Source organism: Suricata suricatta, chromosome 8, assembly GCF_006229205.1.
Source record: "Suricata suricatta isolate VVHF042 chromosome 8, meerkat_22Aug2017_6uvM2_HiC, whole genome shotgun sequence".
NCBI classification, from domain to species: Eukaryota; Metazoa; Chordata; class Mammalia; order Carnivora; family Herpestidae; genus Suricata; species Suricata suricatta.
In genome coordinates this window covers 97,114,913-97,138,392 of record NC_043707.1, presented here as the reverse complement: position 1 = coordinate 97,138,392, position 23,480 = coordinate 97,114,913, and the positions used below count along the sequence as shown (strand labels likewise).

Here is a 23,480-nt window from a genome sequence, read left to right as displayed (position 1 = left end):
CAAGGAGGGGATGGCCCAAGTTGGGAGCATCGACACCATGTGGAAGTCCCCACAGGCAAGGCCCTACTACTGCTGATGTGCATGACAGTCCTGTTCTAGCAAACGTCTGTTTAGTTTAAGGTTGCAAGACTGCTCTTGGGTGGATGACAGGTGGTTGGGATCATTAGTTTTTATTCACCAAACCCACAGGAAAGTCTGGAGGGGAGGGAAGAGGTCAAAGTCCTTGGTCTAGCACAGCCACAGATGGATGCAACCTCTGTGACCTTGACTTTCATCAGCCATGAAATGGAGATAAGCACACATAATTTGAGAATTAGATGAAATGACACTCCTAAAGCCCCCGGCAGAGAGTCAAGGATATAGTAGGTGCTCAAAACGTTAGTGATCACCATGAAGTAGTATCGTGTCCTGTATGGCGGTCATGGCTGGAAGTGTCTCACTGCTCTGTACAGACTGTGTGTTTCATACTTCCATCTTCCTGTGTCTCCTCCAGTAGCTTATTTTCTGTCACACTGCAGGAACTTAGCAACTATTTGTTGGTTGAATAAATGTTAAAATAAATAATATGACGAGAGATCCTCTGATGAGATGGAAAAAGTGTCGATTTAAGAGGCTGGAATTAAAAGCTGATGGTTGATTTCCTTTAGCAAGTTGGGGGCCCAAGTGGGAGGGAGTCAGGGATCTCTGGCTAGTGCTCAACAGTTATTTTGTAATTGGTCCATTCCAGATATATTATCTACTACAATGTGTGTGCCTTGAGATTAGGGGATGGGTCTTCTTGAGCTCTGTATCCCACACCCTGGCTCCTAGTAGCTCCTCATAAGCTGTTTACTGAATAGAGGCAAGGGCTCCCCAGCTATACCTTAATTTTGATGATGTCTGGGTTGTACTGCACGGCGTCTCCCCACTCCTGCATCAGGTCCGCCGTTGGCAGCTCCTTATATGCCAGAGCGGTGATGTGCTCACTTGCCCCTCCTCGCACAAGGACCACCAAGTCCTCCACCATGGTGTTTCTCTTGTTTCTGTCTGGAATTGACACAGAGACCTGGCATGTCAGGAGATCCACTTCGGCACCCTGGAATTTGCTGCAACCCAACCTAGTTACCATAAAATTCACAAAACTCATCCTAGAGGTGCCAGAAGACAAGACAAAATCCCACCAGCAAGGAAGTCATGGCACAGGCAGAAAAGGCAATTTACTCGATCGTATAGGACACAGGTTGGGGGCAGGACAAGGAGGGGATATCTATAAATTATGCCAGTCACTGAGTCTATGGAAGATAGATACCTGATGGACAGATAAGTAGATATATTCATATATGTGGATAGATTCATAGGTCATAGATACATACATAGAATGATAGGGAGGTAGGTTATTGATCATTAATGGGTCAGCCAGTAATCTGAATGTTGCATTAACTCACTTAATCTTCACAATGAAATAGGAACTATATAATCTCATTTTTCAGATAAGAAATCTTAAGCACTAGGGGTGAAATAGTTTATCTAGGGCTACCTGCTCTAAGCTATATCTCTTCTTTATATGGGATAAGAGAGGTAGGAAAATTTGTAAAAGCTGGGCTTTGTGTATGATACATAACCACTAAAGAGTGTCTACCATAATATGATTATTATTTTGACTTCTTGCAGTTTTCCAGAAAGCCCTCAATCATATTGGTGAGTCCTTCCCATTCTAATTTGTCCATGCACCAATGCCAAAGGGACTGGTGTCAAGTGACCACTTAGCTCTGAGCCTGAAACCCTCTGCACCCTACAAAGAAGTCTTGCACACTGCTGGTAGGGGGACAATGGTACAGCAATTTAAAAAAAAACACCTATGTGTTAACTAGTCCTGAAAATGTACATGGTCTATAATTCAATGATTCTACTCTTGGGTGCATTCCCTGCAAAACGTCTGCACATGTGTACCAGACAACCACGTAAGAATGTTTTAGCAGCAGTGACTGCACTTGCTTGAAACAGGAAATAACTCAAATTCAACAGTGGAATGGACAAAATATTATATTCATACAATAAAATACTATGCAGCAATGGAAACTAGCTGTACACAAAAACATGACATTGAATGAGAAAAATACCACCACCCAGAACTGAAAAGATTACAATCCAGCCATACAAAGTTCAAAAGCAAGCCCCACTGAGCTGTTCTGGTTAGTGACACATATGGTGGTAAAACTATTAAGAAAGAAAGGATGTGTTTAACACAGAAGAAAGGATGGTGTACTCTCCAAAAGGGAGGGAGGAGTTGGCAAGGGTCCTGGGGTCCTGGGCAATATTCCATCTAGCGACCTGCACAAGGGATTACTTTACATCATCTTTATTTCTTTCTTATTTTTTGTTTATTTATTTTTGGGTGGGAGAGAGTGAGAACATGTGCCCATGGGAGAGGGGCAGAGAGAGAAAGCGGGAGAGAGAATCCTAAGCAGGTTCTGTGCTATCAGGGCAGAGCCCAATGTAGGGCTCAATCCCACAAACCATGAGATCATGATCTGAGCCGAAATCAAGAATGAGACATGAACTAACTGAGCCACTAAGGTGCTCACTATGGGTCTTCTTTAGAGAGCACCTGTGTTCTGTGCATGCATCCCTTGGAAGACCTATCTTCCAACCCAGCCCTACCAAAATGAACAAAAAAACAGTATCAACCACACATCAGTCAAAAGTGCAAGAGTTGGTTCTAGACCAGCAGTTAATTTTTGTTGTTGTTTTATCTGTTGGAACTCTTTCTCTATGTACGATCCCAGGTGCAAGCTCAGTAAAGTGGAGTTGGTGGGGGATTGCTCTTTGGGGTGCAGCAGAGGCTGGGGGCTGGGGCCCTGCTGATCCATCTCTCTTTCCTACTCTACTTGCTGTGTTGATTCCCAGCTCCCCGGAATGACCTCCAGGTTCCCTGCTCCCAGACCTCCTTGATGGCTTAGACACCCACCTCCGTTTTGGTCTGCTGTGCAGTGTGGGCTCTGCTACATGATTTATGGCTTTGCCTGCTCTTCCAGTCTCCCTCCCACCCGCTGTGTCAGGGAAGGGCCAGGCTCCTCACCTGCCTCCCCGCCTTCTCCATCTGCCTCCAGCCAGGCCAGCTTCTGGCCCCCAGAGCAAATTTCCATTGTCATTTTTTTCCTGCTTTACTCCCTGAGCAGGAATTCCAAAGCTCCCTCCCTTAGAAAGCTGGTCCTGATGCTCCAAACTGGGCTTGGTGCTAAATGCTAGCTTATCATTGCTTTTTTAATTGTTTGCCTGCTTCATGTGGGCACCATGAGAATGGGAATGCAATTTTATTCACTTGCGTATGCCTACCACATGGTCGGAGCTAGGTAAGTTTTTACTGAATGAATTATTTTTTAATTGAAATGCTTTAGAATATCCAGTCTTTAGCTTGAAAAAGATTCGGTTTGGGGGATGCTGAGAAGGGAAAGATAATGAGCACAGAATTCACATGCCCCTGTCACTCACCTTTTATTTCCCTCAGAATACCCTCGCATGTGCCCACAGACACACCCAGCTTGATGTAGACCGCCTTGATAGCAGCACCAAGTTTGAAATCGTTCTTGGCACAGGCTTGGATATCCTTAAGGGAGTAATCTGAAGGAAGCAAAAAAAGAATCCCATGACCTAAAGATAATCCACCCTGTCCCATTTCCTGGCATTGATTCCAGAGGCTTTACCCTCCTGAATATCATGTCATGACTTGGGTTCAAATAAATGTGTGGCCAGCCTGATGACAGGCCATGTAGGCAGCCATGGCATCAGGGTGGAGACCTCATGAGAGAGCTACAGAACCCTCCCCTTCTGGGTCCTCAAAGGCTCTGAGGGTCTTTGCTGCCCTCCCTAGAGTGGGAGTGCTCAGAGTCATTTTCTAAGCCTCTAGGGGTCAATCCAGTGAGTACAGTTGACTGCAACGTGTCCGCCTTCCCCTGACCCACTCTTCTTTAATCTTTGCTGGAATAGAGAGGGCTATTAATAATTAATTGATGTATTTAAGGTGTCTGGTCTAGGACCTGGTTAAGTGAAGGGGCCAAATTATCTTATTTCCTCTTCATTTTGGCTCATTTTCCACTTGTTTCTCTTTAATTCTCCCCAAGGCATGCTCCCCTCCTGGGCTTGCTCTAACCTCAGGTGTGACTTGTCAGCACCTTCTGTGGCACTTTGAGGTTGGGCAAGGAGAGGAGAGCAATCCTGACTACTGAGTTCTCCAGTGATGTTAAGTATATATCAGTTTCATGCCCCATCCCCCACCAAGCATGTTACTTGAAATATGAATTCCATGATAATATCTCCTATAGTTTTTGTAAAAGTATTATAAGAAAATGTACATCTGTGGTCAAGTAAGTGTGACCAATGCTGTATCAGAGGAGGTGGAGAAGTCATTTTCTGGCAGTAGGCTCATGGAATGCTAAAAGTGGGATCCATGTTTCTCCAATTTATTTGATAACAGAATCCTTTTGCAGGAAACAGTTTGAGGAAATATGAAAAGTGCTTCAGAAAACAGTGGTACGGAGGAAGCTATCGTTGGCCTTAGCAGGAATGAAGCCACTGGCACAAATGTACCTACATTACAAACCATGTGCCCTTTTGCAAGTGCAATGGCCTTAGAACCAAGCCCTGGCTTCTCTGCTGTGAACTGTGACCCAGGGCAGGTGACCTAACCTGGCAAGTGCCAGATCCCTGGCCTGGGAAGCAGGAATCATACCTTAGGCCTGCAGGTGGTTACACATGGAAAGTCCCATAATTACGTTTGTAGGGAGAAGAGACTGCCAGGGGACAACAGGAGTTGCATATTAGTTGGGAGCCTGTGGTGACATCTGTGACCTTACTACTCAAAATTTGGTTTATGAATCACCAGCATTGACATCATGTCAAAGCTTGTGCAGAATTTTCGGTTTCACATCAAACTTACTGAGGAGACTTGCCCGTCAACTAGAAGGAAAGACATATAGTCAAGGTTGACTCCTAGGTTCTTGGCTTGAGCCGAGATGGTGAAACCATTTTGAGATGTGGATGCCTATAAAGGACACACATTTGAGAAAGGAAAGCAAAAGTTGACTTTCGGGACATGGGAAGGTTGTGATGGTTGTTGGGCATCCAAATGATGATGTCAAGGGGACATTCTGGTGTGAGCTCTTGGGTGCTGGGAAAAGATTCAAGTGGAAACATACACTGGGAGTTCTCCACATATTGAAATAAAAGCCATGAGAATGGATGCTATTGTCTAGAGAGAATAGCTGTAGAAAAGAGGACTGCCCAGACAGAGGGCTGGGCAAAGGAGGACCCACCCATAGGTTATAAAAAGAAGAGATCTGCAAATGACAGCCAGGGAGGGAGAAGGAAACTGGCAGCAAAGCCCATAACTCTTCTCCCACCACCTCACAGAGCTCACGTGTGCCCGGCAGGAGAGCCATAGTCCCCTCAGCAGCGCACCTGATTTCTCCATGGCCTCTTTGTTCATAACGAGTGTGTATTCGTAAATGCCCCCCAGCACGGCCTCTGTGATGTAGTGGGTCCCGAAGTCACGGAAGAGATCTCTGTACTCCCCGTAACTGTACTCCAGGGGCAGCAGCTTGACTCTCTGAAGGAATTCGTAATGGAGCATGAGGCTTCTGGATTTCAGCTTGTAATGTGCTACTTCAAGGTCAGAGCGCGCATGCAGAAATTTGCTTTTCTAAATGAAATACCAACATGGGAAAAGCAGACCTTTAAAGTTAGGAATCTGGAACAAGAAGATGAACTTTACAAATACCATCGGATGTTCCTGGCCTGGGGTCGTCACTCTTACGATCCCTTTAGGATACTTGAGGGAAGTCGGTCTCTTTGACAAGCTTTCATTTCTCATAAATATTCCAATGTCCTTTCAGCTTGGGAGAGCTTGCTCTTAACTTGCCTCCTTACAGCAGCAAAGAAGGAACAAGAAGGGTAGGCAGCCAGAAGCAGACATGGCAGGGAGCAGCGGGAGCACTTGGAGTCACTCTGGTGGGAGACAGGGTCTGCCTGCCTGCAAAGGCAGCCTCTTGGTTTGTGCTTTGTAAATTCCAAAGAAGCCGCTCAAGAAAGAGTGAAAGCAGTGCTTTAGGAAGGCAGGGCATTGTAGCCTCTGGCAAGAGTCAACCATTTACACCCTGCACAACAAATCAGGGGCCTGGTGTTATAAACAGAGCTCTTTTAGAATGCATCCACCATCACCCTTTCGTTTCTGCGCTGCCCAGAGCTGCTGTCACCCTACAACGGCAGAGCTGAGTAGCTGTGACAGAGACCCTATGGTCCTACAAGGCCTAAAATATTTACTATTTGGCCCTTTACAGAGAAAGTTTGGTGAGCCCTGGTGTGGGGGACAGGCTGAGAGACGGTGATGTGAGGTGATATGCAAGCATCCTGGAGGTATTTGTATAATCTGAGGTGAGAGCGCCCTATACTGGGGTGTAGGTGGAGGAAATGGTAAAAGGGTGGGAAATGTTCATGAGGCACATTGTGTCCCCAATCCTAAACCTCACAGCCAGTCAGACCTGTGGGCTCTAGAATGCCATGCCAGTTCCTGTCATGCCAAACGCCTGGGCCCCTGATTGCTCCCTGCCTTACTCTTACCTCCTTCTAGTCCTGCCCCAGAGATGCAGGACTCTCCCATCTTCCCTGCCCTTCCAAGCTAAGCAGCGTTCTGTTCATGATTTTGCTAAATTACTGTAGTTTCCTCTCCTGCTTGGGTTTTGATAAAGCCTTCCCTCTGGTCTCCCTGCTTTCTCTAGCCTGCCTTCAATGTTCCAATCAGAGCTGACATCTTAAAACTGATAGTATTACAGGCATGCCTTGTTTTATTGCACTTCCTGGATACCATGTTTTTTTATAAGTTGAAGGGTGTGGCAACCCTTCGTTGAGCAAGTCGATTGGCACCACTTTCCAACAGCATTTGCTCACTTTGGTTTCTGTGCCTCATTCTGGTAATTCTTGCAATATGTCAACTTTTTCATTATTATTATATTTGCTATGGTGATCCATAATTATAACTTGCTGAAATCTCACATGATGGTCAGCATTTTCAGTAATAAAATGTTTCTAATTAAGGTATGTACACTGTTATTTTGGGCATAATGCTACTGCACAGTAATAGACTAAAGTATAGTGTAAACAAAACTTGTGTATGCACAAGGAAACAAAACAATTCATATGACTCACTTTACTGTGAATTCACTTTATTGTAGTGTTCTGGAACTGAACCTGCAATATCTCTGAGGTATGCCTCTATCCTAATGCCCCTCTGGGCTTAAATCTAAACCCTGCAGTGGCTCTCTATTGTCTCCAGAATAAAATCTATCCCCTCGCTGTGATTCTAAGAAATCACACTCTGTCCCCTGGAAGCGAAGTGTTCCTCCTCCTACCTTACCACTTTCTGCCCCCCCCCCACCACACTTCAGCACTAATCCAACTTCTCACAGTTTGCCAAATCTATTCTTTTCATAATACAATTTTGCACATGCTGTTCCTTCTGCCTTAAATGCTCTTCCCTCCCTTTTCTGCTCGACACACATCTACTTATATTGCTGCCTATGACAAAATCCCTGAATTTCCTGGTCATACACACCATTTTCCAGGACTGCATTGCATGTACTTTGCTTATATTTCCTTTATAGCACAAACCAGGCAGCATTACAACTGATACAAAAAATTAAGAATCAATTGTCTGCATACACATTTGCCTCTCCTCCCAGAGCTTGAACGCAAGCTTGAAGGCAAGAATCAAGTTAAATTTGTCTCTGGACCCCAAGTCTCCTAGTGTGTAGAACAGTGTAAGCATGCTATCACTAGGTATCTGAACCAGGGAGCCAGGGAGGGAGGGGCTTATCAGGAGAAAGGGAAGGAGTAAATAGATGGTATTTTATATTTTCTCCCCAACAAAGTATGATCCCTTTCATTAATCCCACCCTTCATCACTGTACTTCAGTCTTAACCATCTACTAAGTGCCATCCTAAGTCTAAAGACGAAAGAAACAGCCTCTGCCCTCTAGCTGCTCAGAGCCTAGAAGGAAAAATGAACAAAGACAATAACAATACCATTACCATTTACTCCTCATTTTCTCCTGGTTGGTATTTCAGCAGCAGAGACCTGTCTGAGCCCCTCACCACGTTTTCCTCATAGGAATCATTATACATGACTTGATCTCTATGTTCCACTCAGATTAATTTTCTAACACATTTTAGCCATGTTGAAAATGCTCGGTGACTAGAGAATGAAATGCACCTTCCTTGCTCGGGAATTCAAGGCTCCTCAAGGCTGCATGTCACCTGATACTCCAACATCATATCCCATTACTTCCCAGTCCTCTTCCACCAACTCACGGGCTTTGACCTTCATCTTACAGGCCAGGAGGAGCAGGCGATATGATGAGATTAGTATCATGGACGCTTCTTTCTGGCAGCACATAAATCTCAGGGGCAAGTTGGGAGACAGGAGACCCTTAAGAGGGGCTGAGCAAGAGGTGTAAGGGTCTGGGCTAGTTAAGATGTAATCAGAGTTAGATTAAGAAATATTGGAGAGAGACACTGAAGGATTTGGTGGCCAAAAAATGTGGAAGTGAAAAGAGAACAAATTATGATTCTGAAATGCTTAGGTTGGAAAAGAAGGAAACGAATGCTATTTAGCACAGAAAATGTAGAAGGAAGAGCTTGCTTGGAGTATCAGTGAGGCATCCAGGTAATGATGCCCTAAAGAGTGTGTGGTGCAGGTCAGAGGGTAACAGAAAGGTCAGAAGAATAATGAAGGTGCGTGGCTTGCCCTGGTGGTGGTGGGAAGGAGAGAGGGTGAACAGAGGTCAGCTGGGTGGCTGAAGGGTAAGAAGAGAAGATGGCCAGGAATTAAATAAAGAACAGGTGGGAAGATTAGAATCCATAAAGGAAAGCCATAAGGAGCAGAAAGCAAATGGGAGGAGAAGGTGGGTGATGGTGTGGTCGACTCCAGCAGAGGTCCCAAACTGCCCGAGAAGAAGGTCCTTGGGTGACATCCTGGAGAGAGAACTTCAAGGGGGAACTGAATGTTAGGATGGAATTTACATTGCTAGAGGCTGAAATGTCCCCAGAGAGGATACAGTCTAGAAAAGCTACCTGCTCAAACCTAATGGAAACCACAAGATAAAGCTTATTGGAAAATGAGAGAACATAAATACAAAAGAAGAAGATAAGGATATGCCACTGCCTGGCCTTTCTAAAAAGTGACTACATGGAAGACCACACTGTTTTGTGGCGAACAGATTTTCAGGACAACGGGAACACAGCTGGTGGCTAGGCCTGGAAGAGTGGGGAACACAGACACATCTGGGCATGAAAATCCAAATGGATACATGGAAACTGAAGAGCATCAGAGGGTACTTACGGTGTGCGAGAATCGTTTGATTCTGCTAATAAAATTTTTGCCACCTGAACTCGCATGGTTAATGCCGATTTCAAATATTCCAGGTATTTTAAAACCAAAGTTGAAACTAGACCTGCTTTCTTTTGTCGCTGAGACGTTACGTTCGAAATCTGAGTAAGACTCATATTCTGTCAGCTCAAATTTGTATTTGCCTTGGGTCTAAAAGGGGAAGAAAGAAAAGGTTTCTTACTTGTTTTGTACCTCAGTTTAGTACAAGTCAAAAGGTGCCCCCTGAACTCTGACGACAGGTGCCCACTGAACTCTTACTATGTGCTGGGCACTCAACTAGAGGCTCTGGATACAGAAACCTCAGAGCCAACTGTGTGCCCAGCCCCAGGGCTCCTAATCCAGCAGGAGAGTCAGACGGTGACAATACCGAGAGGTGAGTGTGTGATGTGGGTTTCACGTGGCAGGAATGCCGGGGGGTACTGTGGCCTGGGGACTCAGCTTAGGCAAAGGTACATAGGTGGAGAAGAACGGGACATACTCTACAAAGTAAAGGGATTCTAGAGTAGTTGACCACGAAGATGCAACAGTGAGGGGAAGGGACAGGGGCTGTGAGGGAATGGGCTGGCATCAGAATATTAGGTTTCTGTATTACTTGGTCTGAAATTTGGACTTAATCCAAGATGAGCCAACATGGATGTAGCTGGGCCTCCAGAAGATCAGGCTGGGACGCTGCAGTGGTTGGACTGGAAGGGCCTGGAGTCAGGCTGCTGAGGAAGCTATCAGGGGACAGCAGCTGACAGTTGATGGGGTCTGGTCAACGCTGGTGCAGTGGGGAGGAAGTGACAGGGGCAGGAAAGTGCCTTCTGGAGAACGCAGAAGAGCTGTTGCTCAAAAATCAGTGCTCACTGTTCTGTGCAATGGGGAGCTGCCCAAGGTACTGCTTCAATGGCCTTGGGGGGACCAGTCCCCATGGTGTCTGCCCCCCTCTCCCCACTGGCTTCTTGTTGCCTGCAGTTCCCATAACACTTAGCTGCTGCGGAAGGGAGAAGGGTGAGTCCAACGGTGGCCTGGGGTAAGGTTGCCTGAGGTGGATCATGTCCCCTGCCATTTTCTAGTTGAGCAACCATGGACAACAGACTGAACCTCTGTGTGTTCAGTTTCTTTCTTTTTTTTTTTTTCAATTTTGAGAGGAAGAGAGAATGGGAGTACAAGCAGGGAAGGGTCAGGGAAAGAGGAAGAGAGACAGAATCCCAAGCAGGCTCTGCACCATCAGCAAAGAGACTGATGCAGGGCTTGAACCCACGAACTGTGAGATCATGACCTGAGCAGAGATCAAGAGTCGGAGCTTAACTGACTGAGCCACTCAGGCACCCCTGCCTCAGTTTCTTCATGTGTCAAATAGAGATGACCATTGTCCCTCCCGTGGGCCTTATTCTGAGTATTGAGTCTCTGTGGATAAAACACCGCACAGTGCCTGACACAACACTCAAAAAGCACTGGCTATGCAGAAAGGAGACTTAATGAGGTACGTCCTGCTGGGTCAGGGCTGTTTTAACTGTGATGACAAACCGCTGCTCTGAGATCCTCGCCTGAAGGTAGAGGCCATGGGGGTGGCAGGGGCACCGTAGGGAGGCTGTGTTTGTTCATGGCTCATTTATTTTTTGTTCTCTTTTAGCCAATACATACATGTCAGGAGAAGAGGAGTAGGAGGAGGAGAAGGAGGAGGAGGAAGTCATAACCTAACCCTTGGAACTGCATAATTAATGACAGAGAACAAACTATGGTTGCTAGAGCGAGGCGCATGGGGGGGATGGGTAGGTGGGGGATGGGCATTAAGGAGGGCACTTGTTGCGATGAGCACTGGGTGTTACATGTAAGTGATGAGTCACTGAATTCTACAACATTGCACTGTATGTTACCTAAAATTCAGATAAAAAATAATACAAAATACAAAAATAAAAGTGATGGGGCGCCTGGGTGGCTCAGTTGGTTAGGCATCCGACTTCGGCTCAGGACATAATCTCACGGTATGTGAGTTAGAGCCCTGCATCGGCTCTGTGCTGACAGCTCAGAGCCTGGAGCCTGTGTCTCCCCCTCTCTCTCTGCCCCTCCCCTGCTCGCACTCTGTCTGTCTCTCTTAAAAATAAATAAACATTGGGGGCGCCCAGGTGGCTCAGTCAGTTAAGCATCTGACTTTAGCTCAGGTTGTGATCTCACAGTCCATGAGTTCAAGCCCCGTGTCTGTCTGGCTCTGTGCTGACAGCTCAGAGCCTGGAGCCTCCTTTGGATTCTGTGTCTCCCTCTCTCTCTGACCCTCTCTTGCTCTGCCTCTCTTTCATATAAATAAACATTAAAATTTTTTAAAAATAAACATAAAAAATTAGAAAAAAAATAAAAGAACTGAAGCTTGAAGAGAAAAAGTGATCCATCCAAGCTGATGCAGCCGGCAGGCCCCAGGGCTGGGCTTTGGCTCTGAGGTACCTGGTTCCTTAGTGTGCGTTCTCTCTGCTGCCCCGCAGTGGGTCCCTGGCTGCCACGTACCTGTGGGGTGTAGCTTTCCACATTGTACGGCTTCCTAAATCTCGTGTTCAGTATGTAATGGGGGGAGCATCCACCGCCGTAATACCTGTGATCGAGGACCGGACCCTCGAAGCTGTTTGTGAACAGATTGATCCTGCAGGGAAGGCATGGAACGGGGGAAGAGGTTACGGAGTTAAGTTTATGTAATCTCAACTGACAGACCCCAATGAGTGAAACCAAAACTCCTTGGTACGGCATTCAAGATCCTCAGGGTCTGGGCCAAACCAGCTTTTCAGCTTCCTGTGTGGCCCTTCCTGACCACAGTCATAGACCCCACAGTCATAGACCCCAGTCCTAGCCGCCTGGAGATGCTCGTTCTGCCTCCAGGCTGCTCTGCTCCTTCTCTGGTGCATAAGTGCTGTTCCTTGTGCCTAGAATGCCATTCCACCGCTCACTGTTTTATCTCTTTATTTCTTATCTTCTTTGTGGGAAGCTTTCACTAACACTTGCTTTGCTAAGCTAGAGGCCTTCCTAAGACTCTGGTGCTTGCCCCTCAAGTATTGTTCTGTTTTCACAGTTACCTTATGAGAGGTTTAGCAAAATAGATAAGAACATGGACTCTGGAGCCAGATGCCCGGGGTCAAATCCCTGCTCTGCTACTGACGAGTAATGTGACCTCAGGAGAGCCAGCTAACCTCTCTGTACTTGGGTCTCTGCATCTGTAAAATGGGGACGAGGGAAATTCCTAGGCCATGGGGTTTCTGTGAGGATTACACGTGCCCATGTTTGTTCAGCGGTTCAACACTGCTTGGTCTGTGATAAATGTTTGGTATCATTTATCTATTGCCCCACTAGACTGTGTGCCTGGGGGGGGGTGCGGAGAAAGGGGGGAGTTTCCTTCTTAATTTCTATACAATCTCCATCACAAGACACTAAACAACGGTCATTTGCGAAGGGGCTAACTAGAAACAGACACAGCAGTGGAGGGGGCTGCACATAAGGCTCACCTTATATGGGGTTCCCACCATCTCTGGGCAGTAGATATCACTGCCTGTATTTAGTAGGGATGAAAATCAGTGCGTGGCACTATTTCTCCCTGCCTCCTAAGGCAGGCTTCCATTCCTGATCAGCTCTGACAACAACTGAAAGTTCTTTTTCTCGTTGAAACGAATTCTGTGTTCTCTCAGCCTCTGTGCACTGGCCTCGGTTCAGTTCCTAACAGAACTGTCTTAGGCTCTCTTTCCTGTGACAGAGTTCCATGTGTCATAATAATGTCTGTGTCTTTATTTTCTTTAACCAAAGCAATGTGGTGCTCACTTTGCAGGGGCGACTTTCCTTATCAATTTACACATACTGGCTCATGTAATCCTTAAAAGGATTAGTCCTTGAGATAGTGATTATGGTGTTGATGTCCACTTTACAGAGCAGGGAAGTAAGGCACAGAGGGTAACTGGCCTGCCCCCAGTTTTGCGGCCAGATTGCATCCTTCCCACCATACCAGCTGCCCCTCACTTGCTGGTCTGCAAGAATCACATTAGCTTATTTCATCCTTACGGAACATGAGGGAAAGCTATTATTAATTGCCTTTGAGAGATGACAACACGAAAGCACCCATGGACACGTGCCTCACCCGAGGCCCCATGACCAGCGAGCTGCCATTCTGTCTCCTCCTGCAGGGTCCAATCTGGCTCTACTGCTGGCTTGGAATGTCTACACGGTCACCCTCAATTCTGTGACCACCAGGAACTCTCTGAACTTTTGCAGGCCTCAGTTTCCTTCGTGAGGAGGGGGGATTAGAAGAACTAGCTTACAAAGTGATGCTTAGACCAGGTCTTCCTCGCATGAGGACTTTCTTTCTCTCTCTCTTTCTGATGACAACCTTTGGGGAGCGAGATTTGATATTTGTTTAGGAAGAAAGTGAATCCCATCAAGTTCACTGTCCCCTCCCCACATTGCCTCATATGCAATGACTGCCAGTGTGTGTGACGGGAGGCTCTCCCTCTCCCTCCTGGAGGCAAGAGGCTGTGGAATGTGGCAGGAAAGCAGGACAAACACCAGGCTCTTGTGGTCCCTTCTGACCTTGCTCTTCTGATCTCTCCAGAGGACCGGACCAACTCAGACATCCCAGAAGCTTGAAACACAGATTGGCTGCAGACCCATCTTGGAAATACATTTCTTTTCTTTTTTATGTTTATTTATTTATTTTTGAGAAGGAGAGAGAACACAAATGGGACAGGGGCAGAGAGAGAGAGGGACACAGAATCTGAAGCAGGCTCTGGGGTCTGAGCTGTCAATGCAGAGCCTGATGCAGGGCTTGAACTCATGATCTGTGAGATCATGACCTGCGCTGAAGTTGGAGGCTTCACTGACTGAGCCACCCAGGCACCCTCAGAAATCCACTTTACTAACTACTTAGAAGTCTACCCTCTGGGCTAGGCCCTGGGCTGGGGTCTAGAGATACAGAAAGAGATGAAGCCTCCCCCACAAGCTGTCAGGAGGATTCAGAGGTAACACTGAGAAGGCACCTAGCACAGTCACACAGCAGGTGCTAGATAACCATGCACCCCCAGCCCTGGCCTGAAGCCTGCGAGGTCTCCCTGCACAGCTCCGTCTCTAGCGGTCCCGACCAGCCCTCTGTGTGGCCCGTGTCCATCCACAGAACACACTCCTGGAGTTCTCCGGAGCTGTGCTCGGAGAGTAGCTACAAGCATCCACTTAACCCTGCTGTCTTTTTCCAGAAAGGAAGAAAGGAGCCACTCTGTTAATACAAGCTTCCTTCCTCTCCCCCAGAATTTCAAATGAATTCTGTGCTTTCCCATCTACACAACAGAAGGAGGGTAACTCACCCACTGGCCAGATGGTCAATTGCCCAGTATTGGTCCACTTCATGCTGACATTTTTTATAAATCCGCCTGCAGTTTGCTTCATCGGACTGGTCTCCACAGTCATTGTCCCCATTGCAGAGAAGTCTGCGGTTTACACACCTCCCTGGAAGGAGAAAGGGTGTTACCCGTAGTCACGTGGCTGCCAAGAGGGCAATTAACATGGATGAGCGTGTACTATGTGCCAGACATTTGGGTGGGCCTTTAACGCTCTGTTTTGAGTAGTCCTCATGTATCGGGGTGGGCCAGTAAAGGCATTGACACTTTATTCCCTCAGGGGCCAGTGTCGTATTTCTGAACCCACTGTGAGGGGAGGTTATTAAGAATGGGCAGAGGGAAAGTGTCTACAGGGCTGGGGTCAAAGTGGCCAGATAGAGGCACGTCTAGACTTCTCTCCCTGAGGCCGGTGAGAAGAGGTGGGTTTGGTGGGTCCTGTGAGTGGCGCTAGCTGTGTGATCTTCCACAGGCTACCTAACCTGCCTCAGTCTGCTCGGTTCTAAAACCAGGAAGCCAGGGGCGCCTGAGGGGCTCGGTCAGTTAAGAATCGGCTCAGGTCAGGATGTCATGGTTCATGGGTTCGAGCCCCACATCGGGCTCTGTGCTGACAGCTAGCTCAGAGCCTGGAGCCTGTTTCAGATTCTGTATCTCCCTCTCTCTCTGACCCTCCCCTGCTCACACTGTCTCTGTCTCTCAAAAATAAGTAAAAAATAAATAAATAAAACTAGGAAGCCATCTTCCCTCCCTTCCCAGGGTTGTTGGCACTTTCGCTTCCTTTGAATGCTTTCCCCTCTGACTTAACTCTCTTTCTTATTTGTATATTCTTAGGGGTTAAGCCTATAAGGCAGGTGACCCTGTTTCCTTAGAGATGTCTGATCATTTTTAACCAATATCAAAAGAAGAATTCAATTTGGTCTTCAAATGTTTCTTACAAGGAAGGCACTTAAACTAAAGCCTGCCTGAATAACCATTATGGCTTTGGTCAGAATCATGGAACGCTGGCCATAATGAGTCCATGGACACACTGTAAAAGTCTTTCAGATTTATTAGAATTCTGCATTTGCAATAAGCCCTGGAAATCGCTCTAAAAATCTCTAACCCTTTCTTGAAAAATCCTGACGCACACACAGTCCACATGGGTACAGTGAACAGAGAGAGGTTATAATTCCCATCTAGATAACCTAGGTCAAAATACTCTAATGTTTGCCGGAGACTTGGAGACATAGGGAGGCATATGCTTGCTTGAATTAACGAGATGAATGAATTGAAAAGACAAGTGTTTACTTAGTTCTGCAGCAGATGAGTATTGATTTGTATGCTCCTCTCTTCATTACCTTAAAACTTTTTACTGACTCTATCACGCATTAGGGGTTGTGCTATACTTGGTTATGCAGAAATGCAAACATCAAGAGCTACTTCTGCAAAAATTTTTCAGAGGTAAGTGGTATAAACATCCTATGTGACTGCTGTAGGCTTTCCCTGGTGTCCTTAGCCTCAGGCCTCTGAGAGAGCCAGCAGGGCTCAGAATCTGCAAAGAGCTTTCCCACTGTGTCACCTGATGCTTCTAGTATGCCACTAAGGTATTAACGTCACTTCCGATTTTTTCTTGAGGGAACTAACATGCAAAAAGATTAAGTGACTTCTCCTAGGTCACAAAGTCAAAATAAGACTTGGCTCGGGGTTTCTGATTCCAGCACACATACTCGTTTTTGTTGTCCTTAATGTCTGTGAATGTGATTTGCATCCCCAAATATCTAACTGCAGCTCTTCTATTTGCCTGCTGTGTGACCTTGAGCAGGTAACTTCCCCAAGTCTCAATTCGTAAATGTGTAAAGTGGGGATAATATTAACATCTACTTTATAGGGCTGTTTTTGTGAAATACATGGAAAGAGAGGACAAGGAGGGCTCCCAGCCTGACCCATGACCCTGACCTTGAGCAGGAGGAAATGGCCAGTCCCCCCATCCCCTCATTTGTGAGATCTGCCCTCCCATTCCTGCTTCCATGGATACCTGTCTGTGCACACACAAAGCCTTCACATTGCACTCGACTTCTGCATGGTCTGCTCGTAACACAGTCTTCAACTTCCTTGTCAGAGAAGTCACATGGTTCCCCACTGAACTGAGAGGGCCGGAGCAAGTAGGCATGTCTGTACTATGGCGGAAAGGAGCAAGGTAAACCAAGTGCGGAGCCTCAGGGAGCTTGGGAACTGAGGGATACACACTCAAGGGTATATTGCAATTGGCTGTTTGTTTGACCACTTCAACTAGACTCTGAGCTCTCTGAGGGCAGAGGCCTGGCCTTTGATCTCCGCAGCTGCAGTGATCAATAAAGATTTGCTGAATGTGGGAAAAGCTTGGGCTTCAGAGTCAAAAGGTATTAAGTAGACTGATGTAGCCAGTTCAGTAACACAGCACCACAGTCTCTCAGCTTGATTACTCCAATGAGTTGATTCCATTATTCTCGTTTACTCACTACCTATAAATCAAAAAGCAAACACACTGGAGACATACCCGACACTTATACTTTCTAGTTATGTGACGTTGCCAAGTAACTTAACCTCTGTGATCTCACTTTGGTAACCTATAAAATAGAGGTATTGAACTACCTAAATGTACAGTTATGGAGTTTCAATTATATATAAGAAATCTCACGTTGTCTGGTACATAGTAGGCATACAATTTCTTGTACTTATTTTTCTTTATTATTATTATTTTAAAATTCCTGTTGGTTAACATATAGTGTTATTTTTCCCAGTCAATATTTCTCTATCTCTAATGTCCTGTTTGTTTATTCCAGAAATACTGAATATGCAAAACATTAATTGAGCCACCCATGTTAAACAAAGTAGGTATGTAGGCTTGCTTGTTTTTTTCTTATTTGAAGTACAGTTGACACAGTGTTACATTAGTTTAAGGCGCACAACCCGGTGATTCCACAACTCTATCCATTATGCTGTGCTCACCATAAGTGTAGCTGCCATCTGTCACCTTACTATACTATGACAGTACCACTGATGATATTCTTCATGCTGTACTTCTATCCCCATGACTTATTCATTCCGTAAGTGCTTGTTTGTTTGTTTTTAATCATAACTGTGCCCTCTTGCCCGCCCTCAAGGACGTCGCCACACAAGGTGGTGGTAGTGACGGTGAGCACTAGGCAGGGACAACACAGTGTGATGGCCGCCATATTGCGGAAGGACAGAGTGCTCTGAAAATTGACTGGGGCATCACTGATGCAAACTTGGGAGACAATGAAGTGACAACCGAGATGAAGTCCCAAAGGTGAATAGAGATGTCAGGCAAACAGGAAGAGGTGGCGTGAGGAGGACAGAGAAGAGTTATCTGTGTAGATAAAATTGCTATACCAAACCTGAGAGACTAGAAAGAGTGCACCTTGTTCCAGAAAACAAAAAGAAATTCATCATGGCCAGAGAAAAGAGTACAAGAGGGCAGGTGGCCAGAGCAGGAGAGAGACAAAGCCAGGCGCAAGTAAGGGAGGGCGTCCCAGGCCTCAGTTAGGTTAGATTTAGTATTTTACCATGAGGCAATGAGAAACAATTGCAGGGAGAAAAGTGATCAGGTCTGGGTGCTTCCAAATACTAGTTGTAGGCAAAAGTTTGGTGCAACAAGATCATACAAACCAGGATAGCAGCCCCTTTGCAGAATGACATGTTAACCAACCATAGTTGTTACTTGTATGACATCTGGACACCCCTCCCCACCTCCCCCTGCCCCCCAAAAATACAGACAACCATTCTCCCATGCTCCTTTATATGGGACCCAGGGGGTCTTTTGTCCTGGAAGGCAGAGGCTGGCAGGACCTGGAAAAGGTCCGCAAAGAAGACTGTTAGAAGACCAGCACCAGGCACTGAAGGCAAAATGGGAGCAAGGGGTGTGGAAATGATGGGAAAGAGACATCTCAAAATTCCAGCTGAAAGGTTTTGATAAACCCCCAGCCAGTGACCCTGCAGAGAGCGATGATATCCACTAAGGGCCAGTGTGTCGCAAACTCTGAGTGAAGAGCTCTGGCTGGCTGGCTGGCTCATGCTGAGTCTTCTCGGTTTATGATGCAGACGAAGCAATTATACAGATAATTGGATCGATGTTGATAATTTCAGCAATAAAGCTCACTTTGGGAACTGAATGATCCTGCTTGGCTCTCCACAAAGATCCAGTTAACTGTGTAAATATCCTGGGCCCACTTTTACAGCCTCTTTAGGGTCTTAGCCCATGGCTGCTTTGATATCCTGGGGAGCTGGGGAAACGGCAATCATTCCCTTTTCTCTCACGCACCTACTGTTCTCAGAGCTGGGATCCCGGGTCAGCCCTCTTATGACAGGGGAACCTGAAGCACAAATACTGCAGAGACCATTTGTTTGTTTGTTTGTTTGTTTATGGAACAAGACTAGACAAGAAGCCAGCAGCCCAAGTTCAAGGTCTGTTATCTGCTGCTAGGTGAACCTGACGAATCACCTGCTCTGAGTCTCTGTTTACCTTTCTGCCTAATGGAAAGTGTAACTGCTGCCTTCCCTTCCTTATAAAGGTGTCAGAAAATATCATGAGATCAAACAATACATATTCATGGAGCTTTTATTATGTTCCAGAAATTGGCCTACACTGTAGATATAGAATTGAATAAACCTTCAACAGCTTACCAACTTAATAGAAAAAGGTGAATAATTAAGGAAAAGCAAATGACAGGAAGAATATGGAGCTATTACAGGGAGGTTGGCTATCTAAGTGTGCATAGGGCTGAGAAGTCAAGGAAGGGCTCCAAAGAGGTAGCCTATAAGCAGAATTTCAAATAATGAGTAGGTGTTACCAGCAACGCAAGTGGGAAAGGTCACTCCAGCCTAAGAAAGCAGCATGAATAAAGGCAGAGAGAGAATGTGAAATCGTCAGAGAGAGACAAGTGTTCTCTGTGCTGGAGTGGGGGATGTCTTATGGAGATGTTGGCCAACTCTATGTCATGGGAGCCTTGAAGACCATGAGTCTGGATTTGATCTTGAGAGCCATGTGTAGACTTTAAATGGTTTCAAGCTTGCATTTTCAATAGCTGCCCTGTTGTACCATGAAGATGGACTCAAAGAGCAAGTTTGGAGGCAGAAAGTCTGATTAGGAAGCTATTAACCTAAACAAGAATAAATATGCCAGGAAATCAGCTGGAAGGTCGAAGAAAAGACCTACTACTTAGAAGCACCGAGAAACAGAATTTATTAAGTGAGCCAATGTTTAATGAGGTCATACTACGTGCCAGGCACTTTCAGCAGTACCTCAAACACTCTTATTGAGAGTTAGGGCTTCTGGAAGCTTAGAGCACCCCCAGGGCCAGAGTACTTACCCTTTTCTTCTGACAGGCATCACACATGGTCCAGGAAGACCAGCTGGACAGTTCACAATCAATGGGCATCAGCGAGGCATCCACATTCCGTGTCTGTCGGCTCTTGGCAAGGCTCTCATTGACTGCATTTGACTCAAGAGACTGTGGCCTTTCACCCCTAAAGGGTCATCACAAGAGAATAGAATTAATTCAAAAAAGAATTAAGTATACATACAACTACCTACCCATCCGTTCGATAAATATATATTTGCTCATTTGCATGAGGCTATTAGTTTATCATTCAAGAATAGGTTAATTCATCCAGCCAACAGTCATCAAACACTCATAAGTGCCTTCCATTTTGGCTAGCCACAGTCAAAGGAGTACTGAACTCAAGAGCAGAAGATAGTCCATCAGCACCTGGGGATCTGACTTGCCTTTCTGACCTATGTGAATTCCACTTTTCTCATCCATGTAATGGGACAGTCATGCCTCTCTCCCAGGTCTATTTCTAGGGTTAACTAAGAAAGTACATATGAAAGCACTTTATAAATGCTAAACTGCTACAAACAAGCAGGGAATGCCACCACAGCTAGATGTACAACTTGAAGCAATTCCCTCCTCACTGGGGGCCTCTCTGTTATGCTTGGACTAGATGGTCTTTAAGGCCCCCTCCCATGTTAATAGTCCATGAAGCATTTGCTGAGAACAAACAACATTCAGGGTCCTGTGCTACAGGGCATATGGGGAAATATAAAACATAGGTTCTGCCTTCTGGAGCTTTATCTTAGAATAGGAGATGAGAAACATGTCTCATATCTTAGCTCTTTGGGACTTATCCAGCAGGCAAGGTTTTTGAGCATGCAGGGTCCGTGGCCAGAGCTTTGTTTTAGGACGTCACTGTAGTGTGGAGGCTGGGCCGGGGTGAGGAGGGCCTGCAAGTTGGAGAGCCAGGTAGGAGGCTCATGCAGTATCATCAATGAGTGATGTGAACTTGAACTATGGCGATGTCTGGGGGAGGGCACAGTGGAAGGACAGGTATACAAGATATTGAACAGGTGAAACGGATAGAAAATGAGAGGAAGGAGTTAGAAAGGAAGGGGCTCAGGTCGATGCTTATTTCCAGTTTGAGTGTGTGCTTTAGTGGGGACACAGAAGCAGAAGAGCTTGCTGGAGAGGACGTGGTTGTGGCATGCTGAGTTCCAGGGGCTCATGGAACACCTAAGTAGAGTATTCAGCAACTAGTTCCTAAGAAGCTATGGGAGAGCATAGGACTGTTACTGAGAGGAGAAGCAGGCCAGAGAGAGATCCTTGAGGGATAGTAACACCACCAGCAGATCAAGAGAGACTGGTGCCCTCCCAGTCTAGAGCACAGAGAGCAGATAGGGGATGTCAGTGAGGCCGGGGTAGGTGGGGGGAAGAGGCAGATAGCATCTGCAGAGCTGTCACACAACATGAGCCCTGGTGTTGAGTGTAAGGTGTACTAGAGTGTAAGGTGACACTTTTCCTGGAGTTCCTGGCACTCAGTGGGACATTCAGTAAAAGAGTGTATAAATGAACATGCCATTGAGTCTGTCTAGGCCTCCAGTTTACCCATGTGTAACATGAAGGTCTTTTTTATGATTTTAACATTCTTCTACTGGAGAGAACATAATCTTGCAACCTGGGTTCCTTTTCAAGGCAAAAGAGATGAGAAAGAAGACAAAGATTTGCTGAGGACTCAGGACATGTCAAGCTCTGTGTGAGGTGTCTTACCCATGCTAGGAGTCCTCACGGCAATGCAAGAGGACACTGCTACTTGGACAGACAGAGGGAAATGACTGAAAGTCATACTGCTGCTATGCGGTGGCCTTGGGGTCTGAGCTGAGGTCTGTTTGACTCTAGATCATTTTTATCCATTTCCCCCATGCTGCCTGGAAGGGTACCAGGAACAGCATCCACTCTACCAGTGCCCTCTGTCTCTATGCAAGGACTCTTTCATCTCTGTGTCCAGGACTGAGTCACTAGGGAGAATATCACAGTTTCCACAGTCTCGAATACATAGTACATCACTTCAGACAAGGTCATTAACAATACATTCTTACTTGGTAAAAATCCTAAAAAGAGAATAATATTAACTACAGTGAAATCCATCTCCACGACTGCCCCAGAGACCAGCAAAAATCAATTGCCTAGTAAAGTTGGATCTTTAACGAAAGGTCAAAGACTCTCCCGGAAACCACAGGTGGATACTTCAGAATGGTGACTTGAGGCAGGATGCTGCACCCCAGGAGGGGGGCCCAGAGTGTGCTCTTATCTACTAATTTGCTGGGGTTTGACAAAACAATACTGTCTGTGATTCTGCTTCTCCTAAGTATATATTTGACAGCTCTGCGGGGTACCCTCTTCCTGTTTAAGAAACAGTTACATTGTGTTTTGAGCAACCATCAACCCAATTCTGGGCTGTAGTTGAGACTGAGTGGATATGTAATGTACACACACACACTATTAAGAGTCACAATTATTTTCTATTCTGAGATCTGAAAGCCTGTTAATAGGCAAGATGATCGTTTACAGAAGGGACTTGGCAAAAAGTAGTTATAGCCACCAGGTCTCTCATTTTTGCACCCCATTTTCATTACGGCGGTGGCAATATAATGAAGTAATCAGCTGAATAAATGGTATGTTTGTAAATTACATCGGTTAGGATGTGTGTGGTTTATTAGTATTACAAAATGCAAATCTGAAAGAAAGGCTGGCATTAAGCTGCATCTTTAAATCCTGGTCTCTGTGTAGGGATATAGCACATTCGTTCATGCTGATGAATTTAACGGAATCAAACCAGATGGATCTTCTGACCAACTAAATTGACTCTGTCATTAAAAATCCTCTGTATGTTTTTAAACAAGCCTGGAGAAGTACAGAAAGTAAAATAATAAAAACTCACGCAGTCATGACCCAGGATTGGCAATTATTAACATTTTGGTATATTTCCTTCAAGTCTTTTTTTTTTTAAGTAGAAATAACCCTATACATTACACATCTGCATTTGATACCAGCCCCAGATACATTTTCCTCTCCTCTTTCTCAGAGGGAACTACTGTCAGGAATTTACATGCATCCCTTTAAATATTTTTACATATTACATACACACAACATAGAACACTGCATTTGTGTGCTTTACTCATGCTATACATACATATCATTGTGCAACTTGTTTTGGTCAATCAACTCGCTATTTCTGAGTCCTCTCCATGTTGATTCATAAAGAGATATAGTTCATTTCTTTTACCTGGATGCTCCATCAAAGGACACAAATTGCATTCAATATATACTTTTTCTTTTTGAAAGACATTTATATTTCCCCCATGTTTTGCAGTTGCAAATAATGCTCCAATAAGTACCCTTATACAAGTCCTT

At 45.7% G+C, this 23,480-nt stretch overlaps 1 protein-coding gene across 1 annotated transcript in view; it reads right to left on the bottom strand.

Moving 5' to 3' along the window:
- The window catches only part of C8B (complement C8 beta chain), a 35,417-nt gene that overhangs the window by 10,762 nt on the left and 1,175 nt on the right, over positions 1-23,480 (bottom strand). The window contains exons 2-9 of the mRNA XM_029945821.1: positions 20,103-20,259; positions 16,769-16,910; positions 14,725-14,866; positions 11,900-12,032; positions 9,371-9,568; positions 5,437-5,677; positions 3,472-3,600; positions 863-1,026 (exon numbers count right to left, since the gene is read on the bottom strand). Of these exons, the coding sequence (XP_029801681.1) occupies positions 863-1,026; positions 3,472-3,600; positions 5,437-5,677; positions 9,371-9,568; positions 11,900-12,032; positions 14,725-14,866; positions 16,769-16,910; positions 20,103-20,259 (1,306 nt within the window). The remainder of the gene's footprint in view (positions 1-862; positions 1,027-3,471; positions 3,601-5,436; positions 5,678-9,370; positions 9,569-11,899; positions 12,033-14,724; positions 14,867-16,768; positions 16,911-20,102; positions 20,260-23,480) is intronic.